The 17,626-nt window shown below is 39.1% G+C and overlaps 1 protein-coding gene across 5 annotated transcripts in view; it reads left to right on the top strand.

Annotated features, from left to right (window-relative positions):
• The first annotated feature begins 653 nt into the window (after positions 1-653).
• The window catches only part of trpc5a (transient receptor potential cation channel, subfamily C, member 5a), a 70,204-nt gene continuing 53,231 nt past the window's right edge, over positions 654-17,626 (top strand). For 2 of the 5 annotated variants that reach the window (XM_079896688.1, XM_079896692.1), the window contains exons 1-2: positions 654-830; positions 16,281-16,678. In XM_079896688.1, the coding sequence (XP_079752814.1) occupies positions 16,292-16,678 (387 nt within the window). In that variant the 5' untranslated portion in view covers positions 654-830; positions 16,281-16,291. Of the gene's footprint in view, positions 831-851; positions 1,237-16,280; positions 16,679-17,626 lie in introns of those variants that run through there. The other 3 variants (XM_079896689.1, XM_079896691.1, XM_079896690.1) reach the window with 3 other exon arrangements.

Below are 17,626 nucleotides of genomic sequence, written 5' to 3' on the forward strand. Positions count from 1 at the left end.
CAATTATTGACTACAGGGGGGCTTTAATAGTTAGTTAATAATGAGAATTAGACCCTAATAAAGTGATCACAGAATTTTCATTTTTGAGTGAACAATTCCTGCAATTTAAATTATAGCCTACATTATTTTACAGTAGCCTAAATTTACATTTGCTGTTCTTTAAAATGTTTTATAAGATAACTGGTTAACTTGTAATATTTTAGAGTCTGTATAGTCTAATTATATAATTTTTAGTGTATGGCTTTAATTGTCATGGAACATACTGTAAGCAGTTTTTTATTTTTTTTATTTTATTTTGGTGTTCATTTGACTGGTAATACGCCTCTGGTTACGATATGCTTTTGTGAAATGGAGAGAAAAATGCAGCAAAAACATTCTTCAGAACATCTCCTTTTGCATTCTACAGAAGAAAATGCATATGGATTTGGAATGACGGCTGAAAATTCTAAGATGTTCTATTCCTCTAACATTTTTCGAAGGTTTAATATTGCAGTAAAATCATCTCTATCTCCAACATTTAAGAGTTAAATTATAAGAAGGGAAACCCCGTAAGTGTTGTTAACCAATAAAAGAAAACTTGTAGCAATTCTAACGGTTGTGTGATGTCACGAATCAAGCGCCACGGCAGCATCCCTCAGTCTGACACCATGACAACCGCAGCGCGCGAACGCTGGAATCTTTGCTGCTGCCGCGAAGCCCAATATGAAGACAAGATGCCGCCATACGAGCGCGAGACGCACTTGTTCTTTTGAAATATTCCTCGCTCCGCACTTTTGGAAGAAGACGTCGGAGATTTGCAAAACCACCTGTATCTAGCGTCCGTCGGCAATGTGAGTTAAACAGTCTTTCTGTTGGCCAAACCTTAATATTTCTGTGCCGTTAGAACTGCGCTGGTTTGAATACACCAAAATCAGGAGGGATGAAATGCGCATTGGAGTCAGGGAAGCTCCTCATGGCGTTTACGCGTGGAGAGCCCACTGGGGCGTGTGTGCTGTGCGTGTTAATGCATGTGTGAGAGAGTGAGAAAGGAAAATAGAGGAAAGAAAAGAGGCTTGTACATTCGCCGCACGCGTTCCACTGGCTCTAAATGGGGAATATGAGGATCTTGTGAGGACGCCAAAGATAAATAGTATTCCAGACTCTCCTGCCACATAAGAGGACCACGGAACACCCTCCTCAGAGACCCCTTGTTTAATACGAGGTGGGATTGAATATCCACATAGTAAGACGCATCAGGTAAGCGATACGGGGGTTGCATTCCCATTTGATGCGTCGGAAAAGTGAAAGCGCACAAGCGCCTTCGTACCTACATATGCAGGTGTCAGTGCGTGCGCTTGATCAACAAAAATGGACATCACAAAACTGGCCACGGAAACCTGGTCTGCAAAGTACCTAAATTAAGCGTTTTCATGCGGATTTTAGTCAATTGGGGAAGCTTCTTGAGATTTGACAGCCAATTGAGACCAGTTCATTCGATAAGAGTTATCACAATATATATGTTCTGTTTACTTAAAGGGTCTTCTAACAACTTAGATATCATCTTGTAATGATGCATTGGTCTTCCATCATCTTAAACAATCCTGATTACTGCATGGATGCTTAATGCTGCAGTGTTGGTCTGAGTTCAACTTCGAGATTGCACGGTATTGCTTTTTAATGACGATATCAATACAGATTATTTATGATGTGTCCAATAACCGATATGCATTACAGATTTGTAACTATTATTTTTTTCCTGCTTTATGACACATAGTTATCATAATACAACAACAAAAATGATATGCCTTCTGAATAATGTATTATTATGATTATTTCCATGATATTTATTCAAAGTTGATTTGTGATCTAGATGGTTTAGGGCTGTCTGAATATTAAACTACACAATTCTCACTTCTCTGGACAAAATTCTTCTCTTCTTATCAGGACAAATATTGGTCAAACTGAGTATCAGTCTGTATCAGATTATAATGGTTATGTAAAAAAAAAAAAAAAAAAATATATATATATTCTTTTTTTTTTTGCATGCATTAATGCATCTAAGACTTGCTAAGTAGCGAGGCACAGCTTTCTGCAGGATAATTATTGATACTCGTTGGCGCTGCTCTCTGAGGGCTATAGAGTGTGATCAAAGATTCATACACTCGTTCCAGGCGCTGTCACGTGTGGAAACAGAGGTTAGGAAGTAGACAGGTTTTGTCCCAATAGATTGGCCATGCTCATTGCCTCAAGGGAGCTGAGGGAAAAGAAATTGGTGTGAGCAAAACAGTTTGGTCTGTAAAGTAAATTAAGCATTTTTTAATGCACATAATTAATGATTTGGGGAAGCTAGTAATATTTCACAGGCAGTTGTCACCAAGGATTCAAATGATAGTTGTTGTAACATTTATGTTCCGTTTAGTTAATAGGGTCTAACATCATTAGATTGTATTGTAATTGTGTGTCTTGTATAGTATTTGGGTTCCATCGAGTATAATGCAGTGTTGGTTTGAGTTCAGCTTTTGTAATGGTTATGTAAACAAAGATAATTCTTTTTGGCATGAATTAATGCATGTCGACTTTACACTGCGGCACAGAAGCTGAAACTGAAGTGATATATTTCACAAAAGGTGCATTTGTACAGACATTATTAATGCAGAAATTATGTTGTAAAATGTTATTGCCTGGTAGCTGTCAGTGACCCAGTATAGTGGGACATTTGACACGTTTTTTATTGCCTTTTTCCCCTATCACATATTGTAGTAATCATCATAAATTTGGTATCATTAAAAAAAAGAAACACTCAAAATTCATCCTGTGAAAAAAATAGTTTTTTCTGCTTTACACTAAATTTTCTAAACTTAAATTGTCATGAATGCTTTGGAAAACAGACAGGCTGGAAAGCACTTAAAACAAAAATTAAAGTGTAAAAAAGTAAATACATTTTTTTTAAGTGCTTTCCAACTTTAGTTATGCATTCCGAAGCATTCGTCACCATTTAAGTTTAGAAATGATGATGCACAGAACCATATGAACAGTGGGTCCAAAGAGTCCGAGAGATTTATTGAATGGAACAAATAACTTACTCCCATAGTCAAACACTTTTGAGGCAAGATGGAGCCCAATTTCAAGAATAGTACATAACAATGACCAACAAACCACTGTAAATACGATAAATTATCGTGAAATGATAAACGGTAAAGGACTGTAATGGTAAAAGACTGTAAAAATACTACGGTGAAAATCTGTTAATTGGTTAACAGAACGTTTACATACTATATATGGTAAGTAAAAGATCTTAATTTTACAGTAAAATACTGTTAAATTAACCATATTTGGAAGTGTCATTGTATAATTTACAGACAAAAAAACGTAAATTGACATTCCCCGAATTCCCTGTGACACTTCACACTTGATGTATTTTCATTGAAATAACTGTTTCTTCTTAATCAGTTATGTACATTAGGGTTTCATGTTACATATAATGTTGTTAAATTAATGTTTACTGCGTTTTTTATGTTGTGTGTTAGCATGATGGTGTTAAGTGTTTGTGTGAATGACACTGTGCACCTTCTTTATATTAGTATTTGTCCTTTCAGTTTGTGGAAAAGCTGCTTGTGATGAGCATTGATTCATCATTTGGTCCTGTTTTTGGTGGTTGTCTGTGTATTACAAAGGTACCAACCAGATATTAGTACTTCAGTAGGGTACTTCAATTGGTTGGCAAATGAACATTAAATCAGTTAATGAATAAATTAGTTTTTACTGTAAATTCAAGTTCAATTAGTAAAACCTAAAAATGTTGCTAGCTTTTTTCTTTCTTTTTTTTTTACGGTAAATTTCTGGCATCCACAGCTGCCGTTTTTTTTAATATAATCATATACATATGATTCTGCCGTGTTATTAGTTTGTTTCTTAAATCAAGGAGGTTTTGCTCATAGTTCTCTTTTCATTTCCCCACCCCAATCTCTGTTTACTATGTATTTGCTCGCCTGTTAATTTTTCCTGATGTATATCTGTGAGAACACGCTGTTTCTAAGTTCAGGGAAAAAAAAAGAAATTATGAATAGAAATGAAAAAAAAAAAAAAACCACACATAAATTATTAATTAAAGCTGGTTTGGATATGAGGGTCAGATGAGATGGGTCAGTGGCATATTTTAGTACATTTTAGTATATTTTAGTACAGAAATGGGATGTGTGTTCATATACCTTAATATCTGGCCATCTCTGAGCGTTGAGGAGTGTGACCAATGGTTTATACACTCGTTCCAGGTGCTATTTTGAGTGGAAACCAAAGGGAGGCAAGTATAGGGTTTGGACTGTCCATGCACATTGCCTCAAGGTTAGCTCAGGGGGAAAAAAAGGAAATTGGTGCAAGCAACACTATTAGGAGGTAACAGAAAAAAATCTTTACTTCATAACATTCAGTTTGTTGGTATATGAGAGACGTTTTGAGTTCATTTGGGCTAATGTCTCCAGGGATCAATTTAACCTTGTCCCCAGTTTTTCATCTCCATGGTTGTAATGAAATTGCACAGGACCCATCAGGGTCCAACCTTTCAAACCCTTGATTATAAGTGAGTGACCTAGTCTCTAAAATAAGATTACACCGCTTAATGGTGCATTACATAAGACAAACAGATTTGGGACTTAGCAAATACAGGTGTGTGTTTACTGGACCGCTCACAGGTCTCCAAAAACAGTGGATTGTCAAGCTTTTAGCAATTTGTCATTATAGAATGATCAATAAATTATCGGAAAGTTTCACAAAATATTTTGTTTCCTTAAATATTACATCTTTATAGTACAGTGCACCCTTAAGGGATTTTAAGGATGCTAAAGAGTTCTTGAAGGACAAAGACTAACAACGTGTGTGATAAGTTCTCCAGACCTCTTATCCTTGATTCCTCTTACTTATTTTGTCATTGTGTCCCTTGGGCATCATTCAGGACTTGAAGAAGATAAAACAGACTTATTAGCACCAAGCAAAGCATAGATTCTTCAAAAGGTACAGTGGTAAAAAAACAGTGAAAGAGTGGGAGAGGAAGAAGGAAAAAGAGAAAAAAGGACAAAGGGAGAAGGTCAGATTTACTTAGTGAGAAGATAATAAATCTAATAGATTTGCAGGGTGTCTGGTGGCTTATGCTGTCTGGCTTTGCTGTGACGGAGTGTTTGAGACCAGCTGAAGTCACCTCCATCAAAGCCCAGACTCATACAAGCTGCTTACGTGGTTTATATCAAATCAGAGCTCATTACTGAAACTGCCAGTGCTCTTTAGCAAGAATAGTGTGCCATTGTTGGAAATGCTGAATGTACTATACTGGTTTGGTCATGACAAAAATGCTTTGGAGGCATTATTACATCTAACGTTTAAATTATTGGTCCGTGTGATTTCAAAATGGATCTTTTTTAAATGCCTCATGCCTGTTTGGGAAAACATTTGTGTTTTATTTACAGTTATATAATGTTATTTAAATTTGATTAACAGTCTAATCAAAATCTAAAGCCCACAAATTATCGACCAGTCCTATCTAAACAATATTTTCAATGCATTATATTACCAGAGAAGCTTTAGAGAGTATGGAATTTAATTTAATTTTTAAATCAAATTTTGTATGACTAAAATTTGATTTCAAATTTTGCTGTATAACATCAGTAACATTTGCTGAAAGGTAAATTAATCTCTTTCAAATTATGCTTTTTTTTCTTCTTCATTCAACCATGATAAGTGGTTCTGATATGTAGACTCTTTTTAAATGCAGTACTGCATAATTTAAAAGACAAAGACAAACGGCAGATATCACACTTTACACTTCCAGCCAATGTACAGTAAGAATAATATCCAATAAAAAGAAACCTGCTTATAAACGGCATTATGTGCTCCAGACTAACATTCAATTTGGCAATGTATCACTAAAAATAGTTATTAAAGCTATTACATAGTAATTAATGTAATTATACAAATATTATTGTACCCAATACCTGTGTTAGAATTTCATGCTAATGTCTCCAGTGAGTCAATTCTGAGTCGAATCTCCCATGCTTTTCATGTGAGATGAGCTATTGGTGTGACACATGGATAGAGTGCTCCAAATCAGTAACGTTTGAGGTTCCTTACTCTTTAGGATGCTGCACTAGATGCTCGCTAGGTTGTGAAACAGAGCTGCAGACACACAAATCAGAAACTTTGATCCCATCTCACATCGATGACACATTCTTTAGACATGACAAAATCATGGCTTTGAAGTGTCGCCATAAGTTCATGGAGAGGAGAGTAACTCAACGTGCCTGGCATATTAAACTCTCACACCGATGCTCTATATCACTGCCACAGAGTCTCCATATATCACTGCGCACAGCTCTTAACCCTGAAAATGACTCACAAGATGAACTCACTCATGGCTTATTCTTTCCCGTAATTATCGCTGCTACTGAATTAAACAGCCTTTCCATAGACCAGCGAGTTCGTTGACGTGGATAAATGATAGAAAATTGTGTTTGCGTGTGTGTTTATGTGTTACAAACGACAGGGAGACTATGGGTTGTTGATTATCTATTAAACTTAAAGGTTAAACTGCATGGAGACAGGCTGTTGGGAATACATTCAGGTATGACTGGATGATTAAAAAGAAAAGCGTATCTGTTGTACAGAAGCGTACAGATATGACTGAATTTAGAGCTGATTTTTAATAATGCATAATAAATAATAATAATAATAGATAACTCTAATGTGAGAAAACAACAGATTTCAGAATTGGCAGCATATATGCCAGGAAAGTAGCTAGAAAAGAAAATATTTGATCATATTTGATAATGTAATGCAAAGCAACTTACACAAAATAGCCCCTTTCCTGCTTGTCAACATTTGGAGAAGCAGATCTGGGATTTTCATGTTTATATGCGAAATATGCTGGGAAGAACAGGCATAGTCGGCGATGTTTCCATGCTTGTCTTTCGTGAGTTTGTTTTGGATCATGAGAGATTGTAGAGCTTAGCTCTTCATAAAAATGTAAAGGTTTCCCAAACACCCTCAAGGGTTTGCTCATGGCTTTATGGCATGATGGTGGAGCACATGGCTGAGTTTGCTAAAAGGAAAAGATATAATAGTGAGGCGAGCTGTCACTTTGTATTGTTAGAGAATCTGACAGGAGGAAGCATTTTCCTTCCTCTCAGACGTATGTTAAATTTTCATTATACGTCTGCCTGTCAGTGTTTGTTAGGGTTTGCCGAACGGGTAATGGAAAAAATGACAGAGGTTTCCTCTAAATGTTAACTGTAGGGCACGACATATTGACCACGATAATAAATTACGACATCAGAAAAACAACAGAAGCTTGAAAAGGGAAGGTTCTCTGTTGTTGCTTTTAAAAAATTGAAGTTTAATGTTCATTCAGGCCTTATGTACTAGGTTGTAAGACAGATAGACAGACATAGATTGACAGACAGACAGACAGATAATTCATGTTTTTTCATTTTTTTTCAATTTCTTATTCGTCTTTGCAGACAGGTTTAGACTGTCTCTCTCTCTCAACACACACATCACAGAAAAGAGTCTAATTGGATTACAGTGGCGTAAACGTGGCATCCTTCGCAGTCGGCTGTTGTTTTGTAGCCGTGCTTACATTTCTGATGTCTCTAATATCCGTAAATGTCTTCCCAGTTGCATGCCATCCCTGCCAGCTTGTTCCTCTTTAGTTACGACATAAGCTATGTGCTAATCTCCCTGCTTCCCATAATTCAAGGAAACTGCCCTCAAGACACAACTGTGCTGTGTCAGGGCCATTTTTAAATTAATTTACTCATCTCAAAGGACCAGACAAGCCCAAATGAATTCTTATGAGCGTCTGTGTTTGATTCTCTTGAGGTTTCTCCTGAGAGATCCATACTCTCTGTCTGATCCAATCTGGAAAATACTCATCGATGTATTGATTTAATCAGTGTGCCCATTCGGACCTTGTCAGCAGCTTTTCATTGATCGTACAAGTTAAAGTTATTTCCCCTCAGAGCACAGTTTGTTTCTTTTTACTGCGGTTAAAAACAGGGAAAACAAAAAGCAATTCTGCAAGACAATGTTATACAGTGGGGTTCAAAAAGCCTGAGACTATTAGTGAAAATGTTGCTGTTTAGCATTTTTTTGCATTATCAGCATAAAAAAATTTAATCAAAAGTTGATTTGAAAAATGCATATGAATTTCAGGGTTCCTCAAATCCGGTCCTGGAGGGCCAAAGTCTTCACAGTTACTAAGATTACAGGTACTGTAGGTGTGTTTGATCAGGGTTTGAGGAAAGTGTCCCTTCCAGGGCTTGATTTGAGGAACCCTGTCTTAGTATTTGGCATTTCTCTCTTCTCCCAAACCCCAATGATCCACATTTTACACAAACAGACCAAAATGTACTTTTGTACTTAATTGATTAGTGACCTGTTCTTTTGTAAAATATTTCACATACTGTTCTGGTACTGTAAAAAGAAGAAAAAAAATCAGATAATGTGGTTCATTATTGCAGTAAATAAATGAATGATTTTGTTTGATGATATGGAAGGAAGTATTACTAAGTTAAGGCATTCCAGAATGGCTCTCATTCCAACCAGAGAAGCGCAGTCCACTTCAGATAGATCACTGGGGAATGTCCTGCACACTTAGTTTACGTCTAATTTATCAGCTAACGTTTGGCCCAGCTTATACTCGAATGATATTCCTCAGAGATACGCAGCCCTTAGAGGACTGAGAACCACAGATTAATTACACAATTAAGCCATCTGCGATTAGACTGCAGAGATAATTGCTCGGTCAGAGTGGTACTTTGTAGTGGAGTCACTGAGGCTGTCCAAAGCATGCCTTCCCTTTATCTTCTCATCAGGGTAAGAAGCAGGGTAAAGTTTATGGGTCATCCATTATTAGAAATCATTAAAACCACATGAAAGTAAAAGAAGCCTAAAGAAAGAATGCAAAATAATGACATTTTCCCCTATCTATACATAAATGAATTATATAGATTCTATTATGAACACTTACTTATTGTCACGATGTGGGTTTTGTGTCCTGTCAGGTTCTATGGTTCCCTGTCTTGTCTATTAGTTATCCCAGGTGTTTCTGATTTACCACGCCCCCTTGTTATCTTGTCTAGCTCGTTTGTCCCTGATTATTTAAACCCTGTGTTTCAGCCTTGTCTTTGTGAGTTCTTGTATGTCTTACAGTTTTCTGTTGCATGTTAACGTTGGTGTTGGTTGTTCCTGTTCTCTTATCCAGTTCCTGAGTCCTGTATCCAGTCTAATGTGTATAGTTTGTGGTCTGTTAAATAAAGCGTGTGCTGCATTTGGATCCTGCCTCATCTCTGCCTCAACCGCACCTTGTTACAGAAGAACTCACCACTTTGTGATCCAGAAGCCATACCTTTCTGGAGTCCAGACGTCCAGATTCTCCGTCTCCGTCAAGAGAATCGCACCATAGAGGAGTATGTTGCGGACTTCGTTGAACTGGCACATCTCGCACAGATGAGCACAGAGTGCTTGATGATCTTCTTCCGCGGGGGATTATCGGAACCACTCCGGTCTCTGATCTCCGACCCTGATCCTCACGGTACTTTGGAGCAGTATATTGACATTGCCCTGCAACTGAGTGGTTCAGCTTTTACCGTGGGTAAGGTGGACGAGGAGCCCTGCGACTTCACAATATTCGCCAAACAAGGGTCTAGTCATGTCACGCTTGACGAGCTGGAGAATCTTCACGTCACACCTACCATCAAAGCTGCCATTGGATCGGTCTATTGCTGTCCAGGACTGGTCTCCAGTATGGCTGATCCTTCACTGATCTCAACGCGGAAGTCCATAAAGGTCGCCGTTCCAGGGTTTCTTTCTGCCAAGACTGCCAGTCCAGAGCCTGCACTGTCGGCCCCGTCCAGTCCCGAGCCTGCACTTCACGCCAGTCCAGCCTGAGCCTGAGAGCGTCATGCCCGCCGAGCCAGAGTCTGTGAACGTCATGCCCCCCGAGCCAGAGCCAAAGCCCTCTTCGCCGCTGGTTCTGCCCAGCTCAAAGCTCTCTTCGCCGCTGGTCCTGCCCAGCTCAAAGCCCTCTTCGCCTTCGCCGCTGGTCCTGCCCAGCTCAAAGCCCTCTTCGCCGCTGGTCCTGCCCAACTCAGAGCTCTCTTCGCCGCTGGTCCTGCCCAGCTCAAAGCCCTCTTCGCCTTCGCCGCTGGTCCTGCCCAGCTCAAAGCCCTCTTCGCCGCTGGTCCTGCCCAACTCAGAGCTCTCTTCGCCGCTGGTCCTGCCCAGCTTAAAGCCCTCTTCGCCTTCGCCGCTGGTCCTGCCCAGCTCAAAGCCCTCTTCGCCGCTGGTTCTGCCTAGCTCAAAGCTCTCTTCGCCGCTGGTCCTGTCCAGCTCAAAGCCCTCTTCGCCAAAGCCTTCTTCACCGCAGGTCCAGTCCAGCCCAGAGCCGCTTTCACCGCTGGTCGTATCCAGTCCAGACCCGCCTTCGCTGCTGGTCCAGTCCAGTCCAGACCAACCTTCGCCGTTGGTCACACTCACATCCAGTCCAGACCCGTCTTCGCTGCTGGTCCTGTCCAGTCCTGACATGCCCTCACCGCTGGTCTCGTCCAGTCCTGACACGCCTTCGCCGTTGGACGCCTCTTACCCGGAGCCTAAGCCCGTTAACCTCCCCAAGAAAATTTTGGGGGTGGGCCATAAGTATTCTGGGGGGACCGTGGAGGCCCTGCTGACACGGTTCCCAGTGCAGCCTGGTCCTTCTGGGACGCCGCTTCAGCCTGCTCCGCCGTGGCCGCCCGAGGGTCCGTCTCCGCCGTGGCCGCCCGAGGGGGCTTCTCCGCCGTGGCCGTCCAAGGGGGCTTCAGCGCCCTGGCTGCCGGCACGTCCTGCTTCGCCCTGGTTGCCGGCACGTCCTGCTCCGTCCTGGCCGCTGGCACAACCTGCTCCGCCCTGGTTGCCAGCACGTCCTGCTCCGCCCTGGTCACCCACTCTCCCGTCCCTCCCCCAAGACCGCTTCCGCTTCTCCGCCCTCCTGAACTTTTTGTTGTTTTTATGGGCGTCAGGAGCCGCCCATGGGGGACGACCACGCCCCCTTGTTATCTTGTCTAGCTCGTTTGTCCCTGATTATTTAAACCCTGTGTTTCAGCCTTGTCTTTATGAGTTCTTGTATGTCTTACAGTTCGCTGTAGCATGTTAACGTTGGTGTTGGTTGTTCCTGTTCTCTTATCCAGTTCCTGAGTCCCGAGTCCTGTATCCAGTCTAATGTGTATAGTTTGTGGTCTGTTAAATAAAGCGTGTGCTGCATTTGGATCCTGCCTCATCTCTGCCTCAACCGCACCTCGTTACACTTATGTATGTTTATTTTTTAAATTATTTTATTTTATTGAACCTTATAATGTTTAGTCAGAATTGCATAACTCAATCTTCCGGTGAAAACGACAGACTTAGACATAGCCATCTTCCCGCAATCATTTAGTGTGCTTAAACTCCGACACTCCACATTTGACAAAAAAGCATGCATTCATGTCTTAGACATTCATAACTCAGGTAATCAGTTACCCACATAACGATGTAAACAGACCACATATTAATCTTGTGCAAAAATACACAAAATAACACTTATTTTCAACAATTATGCTCTTTATTCAGTCTGACACAAAAACATGGTTGGAACTACTGCTGCAACTTATTCATTTTATGTTCATCTTTATATAATCAGTTATTAAGTTAACATAACTTTTTTTTTATTAAGTTGAATGAACTTTCAGTACAAATTTTAGTGAGATTAACTACTTTCATTTAGTTGACTTCACTGTTCGCTTTTAAAGTGTATTTAAAGGGATGGTTCGGAGTAAAATCAACCTAGGGTCCTTTGCACCATGACCTCGAGCCGAGCCAACCCAACCCCCCAAAGAAACCTTTTTTCACTTGGTCGAACATTATTAAAGTTAGAGCTTATTTAGAGATATCAACCGAATGGCTTAGTGCAGGCGCTAATGGATCCTATGATGTATCTCGTAAATTACCCCACTAATAATGCCCAGAATGGTACCAAACTTATACAGTAGTACAAATAGGTTCTGTACTCATAAAATGAGGCATTGGAAAGTTTGTAAGTACATCAGGAGTTTATTTAAATAACACTTGCCTGACTGCTCATGCTACTACTAACCCGGACGTCAACGTCACTTCAGTGATTTGGGAAAAGGAATGCACTAATATTTTGTTGGTACCAGTTTGCAACAATTATTAGTTAACACTAAGTTGTTAACACTTCGTAAAAAATAATAATTCTTCGTTACACTACACGGGGTTGTATCTGAGAGAACTATCAAATCGGCCAATTTACAAAAACGCAAAAACGCATACAGGGGATGTGTAGAACTTTGTAAATGTCAAACATCTCACTTCAATGGCTATCAGCAGAGCTTTCATCTGAGTTCTACAGGAGCAGATTCCATAGGATTCTCTATAGGAAAGCATATACAACTCATTTCTCAGTTCTTACCATCTCTACAATCTTTGCTTTTCAGACTAACCAGCAGCATTCTAACACAATGGATTTTTTTTTCCTAAAGCAACCAGAATCCATTTAGAAAACATTACTGATCCTGGACCTGTTCGCCTGTGCATGCGCCTATCCAGTATCTAAAAATTAGCATTAAGGAGCAGAAAGCTGTGTGGGTGTACCAGCTGCAGTGGGGGCAAGTGCACTGATGTGTTCACCAGCATCGGATTAACATGGTGTGGATATTTAGAGAGGTTGAGAAAAAGAACTTGGATTTAGTGATAAAGTTGCTACTTGTTATTTGGTAAAATTATTGTTAGGTACCACAGGCTTTCTTTCTATAAAAAAATTGAAGTCGCGATGTAACGGAAGTAGATATTTTCATCCATATTGTGACGTACATCTGAGTGAAAGTGATTATCAAAAAAGAAAAAAGTAGGGCAATTCATTGGTGGTTGATTGGATGGTTGCAGATGTGAATGTGAGCTTGAGGTCAACGGTGGGGGCAGAGTTTAAGCGAACTAAATGATTCGAGAAGTCCAGCATGTCAAGAAGTCTATAATTTCATCATGTTATATTTTGATTTAAAAAAAGAAACATGCATCATGGATAAATAATTTACATAATAATTCTATTTCATGCCAACTTTAAGTGCAAATGCAATTGACAAAACTTGACAAGCTAAAATAATTCTATTAAATTAAGTCATAGTTACTGTAGTTCCTCTGTTAAAAAAACAAACAAAAAAACCCCAGACATTATAATAACATGACATTATGTTATTAGTGGATTAGAGGATCTGCATCTATTAGACACTGGTTAGACCCCATAATATAAAATTCAACGCAACGTGTAAATTGGGTGCTAATGAGTCTGAATGTGCTGATAAGTGTGTGTGTGTGCATATGTGGTGTCAGCTGAAGCGAGACCATATGGAAGACGCCACCTGGTGTGTCTGTTCATCTTCTTCAGAGAAGAAGATCAAAGCAAGACACAACATCATCACCGAGTCAATCACAGTAATTACTCAAGTCTTCCCATTTATTTGGAAATTAGAGGGATATCTTTCATTGCTGATCGGTACACTTTGGAATGAGTAGAGATGAACTGCTGGTAAACTGGAAAATTCCACTGGTTTGCTTACCAATAACACTAAACTGAGAGAAAAACAAAACAAAGACATATGTATCCTGTTTCCTGACCAAACGGCAACTTATGTAAGGTTTCCTTAAAAGGATAATTTGGGTTTAGTTTATGGGCCGCATCTGTAAAAATATTGTTTACCACAAACAATAATTTCAACCTTCAGTGTGTATAATTGAAAGAGAAATGCTTTTATAAGTGCATCACCATAATAGCAGCCTAGCAGGCAAGTGGTTCAACTGCAATAAATGTTTAATGTTTAGTATGTAGAGAGTTCTATCCGATTTTTAAGTTAATATAATGGCCAGCTAAAAATGTAAATCTAGTTCCATGTGAAGATATCCGGAATACCATGGAAAAGATGTGACGTAACTACTCATAACAAACTGTTTACATGGAGCTAACAGCCAAGTTTTGCGAACTACACCCACAGGAATTACACTAGAAAGGCACAATCAGAGGTTCTTCCAGCAAGTCCCACTTCAAAAATATTTTACAGATTTTTTTTCCCACCTCGACAGCATTTCCACAGATACTGTTCTTAGACGTAATAGTTGTAAATAATGTTCATTTAACATTTTATATATATGTACAAATACTGTATTATCTTCTGTCCAAACCACAATTTTGTCCACACATAGCAATCAAGTACGTTTAATTAGTAGTTTTGACAACTAAATGTAAAAGTAATCGATTTGAGTAGGCAGTCTGATTTTGGAGCATTAACACTTCTACGTTCTTTGCTACTTAAGAGTGTGTGGATGTGAAAAGTTGTGTTCCCAGTTTATTATCTTGTCTTCCTTAGTGGACAGGCTGCGTCCGAAATCGCATACTCTCTTCAGTAGGTACTTATTTTGAATAAGTAATTACTTCAAGACCGCTAAAATACTGTGTAGTATGAATGTAATCCAGATGTACTACTTTAGCAATGTTGTTATTATCGTGTGACCTACCAGCATCAATTGCATCTCTTCACTGCCATTCACAAATCCTCTCCCGTGGCCTCATGGTATAGTAAAATGTATGTACACTTCAGAATCTCGTAGGAAGTAGTAAGTAGGTCATCTAGGTACTTTTTGCCTATTCCTTTATGAGTACTGTGAATTCGGACATACTTCTTTTGTCACATATTGTTTTTCGCCTACTATATAGTAGGGAAGTATGCCCGAATTCACAGTACTCATAAAGGAATAGGCAAAAAGTACCTAGATGACCTACTTACTACTTCCTACGAGATTCTGAAGTGTACATACATTTTACTATACCATGAGGCCACGGGAGAGGATTTGTGAATGGCAGTGAAGAGATGCAATTGATGCTGGTAGGTCACACGATAATGACAACATTGCTAAAGTAGTACGTCTGGATTACATTCATACTACACAGTATTTTAGCGGTCTTGAAGTAATTACTTATTCAAAATAAGTACCTACTGAAGAGAGTATGCGATTTCGGACGCAGCCTGTCCACTAAGGAAGACAAGATAATAAACTGGGAACACAACTTTTCACATCCACACACTCTTAAGTAGCAAAGAACGTAGAAGTGTTAATGCTCCAAAATCAGACTGCCTACTCAAATCGATTACTTTTACATTTAGTTGTAAGCCCTAGTTTCCTAGTGTGTGTTTTGTTAGGAACCTATTGTTTCTACCGGCCCCTTGTTAACTCAATAATTTAGTCTCTGTATGAATGGATTAATCTGAAAGAATATTTTTAGTGAAGGTGTTTATAAGGTTCAATTTATATATGAATCAAAATCTCCCTAGTTTGAACAACCATTTTTAAAATTCCATTTGGTGCCACTAGTGCAAACAATTACATAATGTAGCTTTAAGAGTTGACTGCATATGATTTTGATTCTGATTAATCCTCACACTCTTCCATCAGACACTTGTATAAATATCTGTATAAATATGAGTGTGCCATTAAAGATACACCAAATGTAAATATCAGTCAAATAAGGAATGTAATAATGATTTAAATGATCACTGCACTCCTTTTCTAAAGGACGTCCTCCTAAGCAAGGGTGACAAAAGAGTGCGATAACACCATCATGTTTCAACACAAATGTATTTGCTCTACTTCTTTTGATAGACACCTGATGTATACATGTGTGTGGTTAGTATTTCACAAAAAGCATAGCAAATGGCTCTTCAGTTATGGCCTAACTGAATTACTGGCACCACAGTATGTACTTGCACAAATAATTAAGATTAAGTGCAGTTCAATGAGTATTTGTGCATAATAACAGAGATAGCTGTTGCTTGTGACCATGTTGTGGCCATTAAGAAAAAAGACTTGATGCATCAGTCACTCCCGCAAACGTATAAAAAATAATCACAAGTGAAACCGGGCCTAAGTCTTTTTTTAGATGTAGTGAACATAAAGGTCACCAATTCATTTCCCACATCCATCTACAAGTATCTCTGATTGAAATGTACTCAAATTAAACTTCAACGAGCATATCTTAATGCATTTCAAGATCATAGAAATTACTTATGTGGAATGATAAGATATATCATTTATAAATGTACACTATTTCCACGGACAGACAGCAAGTAATATGGCTTTTGTAATGATTTTTTTTTTTTTTATCAAGTGCCTATTTCCTGTTTGTTAATGAAAATTAAATGATTATAGCTTCTCTATCTCACTTTTCTTTCTTCTAGCAGCATCCATCATGAATCCCATGTCACATCTATACTACAAAAAGAGCAGCTACTCTCCGTACCGGGACCGGATCCCTCTACAGATCGTCCGGGCAGAGGTAGAGCTGTCACTAGAGGAGCGTTCATTCCTTTTGGCTGTGGAAAAAGGCGACTATGCAGGGGTCCAGCATGCACTGCGTGAGGCAGAGGTCTATTACAACATTGATGTGAACTGTGTGGATCCACTAGGCCGCAGCGCGCTGCTAATTGCTATTGAGAATGAGAACCTTGAGGTGATAGAGCTACTTCTGGGTCACGGAGTGAACACTGGAGATGCTTTGCTCTACGCCATCCGCAAAGAAGTGGTGGGAGCCGTGGAGTTACTGCTGTCCCACAGGAAACCCAGTGGAGAGAAACAGGTATGTTTGCGTTTCGGATGCATTTTCACTGCTGAAAAGAGAAGCTTTAGTCTATAGCATTATTATTTCTGTTGGGGTCCAGGCTGGTTTATGTTGTATAGTTTCTAGTCTAGACTCGTTCTGACAATGCTGATAGTTAAGTTAATTAACCCTGTGAAGCCTGAGATATTAAATAATTGTCATAATGTTTTTATTGAATAGTTTATTAATCACAGAAATGTTTGACAAAATTTAGACTTTATGGCCCAAACTGAGACAAAATATGCAATTTGGTGCAGATGTTGTTATTTTATATGGTCAAAAAGTAAGCTGAAATTCTGATAGCTTGTAATGTAAATCAACTAGATTTGGATAACAGTATAGAAAACAACAGTAGGCTTTATAGGGTTAACCAGCCTGATAGGTATATCAGCTCAACATATGATGGTGACCAGCAGCCATGGTGATTTTTTTCAGCTGGATTACACTGAATACTCACCCGGTGCAATGCAACAAACTTAATTTGTCCCTCTACGTTGTGTCACAGCCAATAAGAAAACATCAGATGATTTGTATGCTGTTATGCGGAGCAGAATTATGTACCAATGAGATTTCCGTGTGAGCAGGGCTATCTAGTGCAATGCAACATAAATAGAAAAAGTTAGGACAAAAAGGAATTTAACGATTCAGTATATCAGCCACTCGCACAAATAATTAAGATTAAGTGCAGTTCAGTGAGTAAGTCTTAGACCGGTCCTGAAAGTTTCTTAAACAATTTAATCCATAAATCATGAGTTTGAGATTGACCCAATTATTAAAAAGAAGAACTTGAGTCGAATGTGCTTTTGTGAATCAGATGTTTCTTGCATACAATCAGTGAGGACAACCCTATTGAACAATGACTCTCAACCAGGGGGCCTCAACAAACTTCCAAGGGGGTCTCAAGGTGATTGAAATTTATTTAAAATA

This window comes from Squalius cephalus, assembly GCF_949319135.1.
Source record: "Squalius cephalus genome assembly, chromosome: 2".
Lineage (NCBI taxonomy): Eukaryota > Metazoa > Chordata > Actinopteri > Cypriniformes > Leuciscidae > Squalius > Squalius cephalus.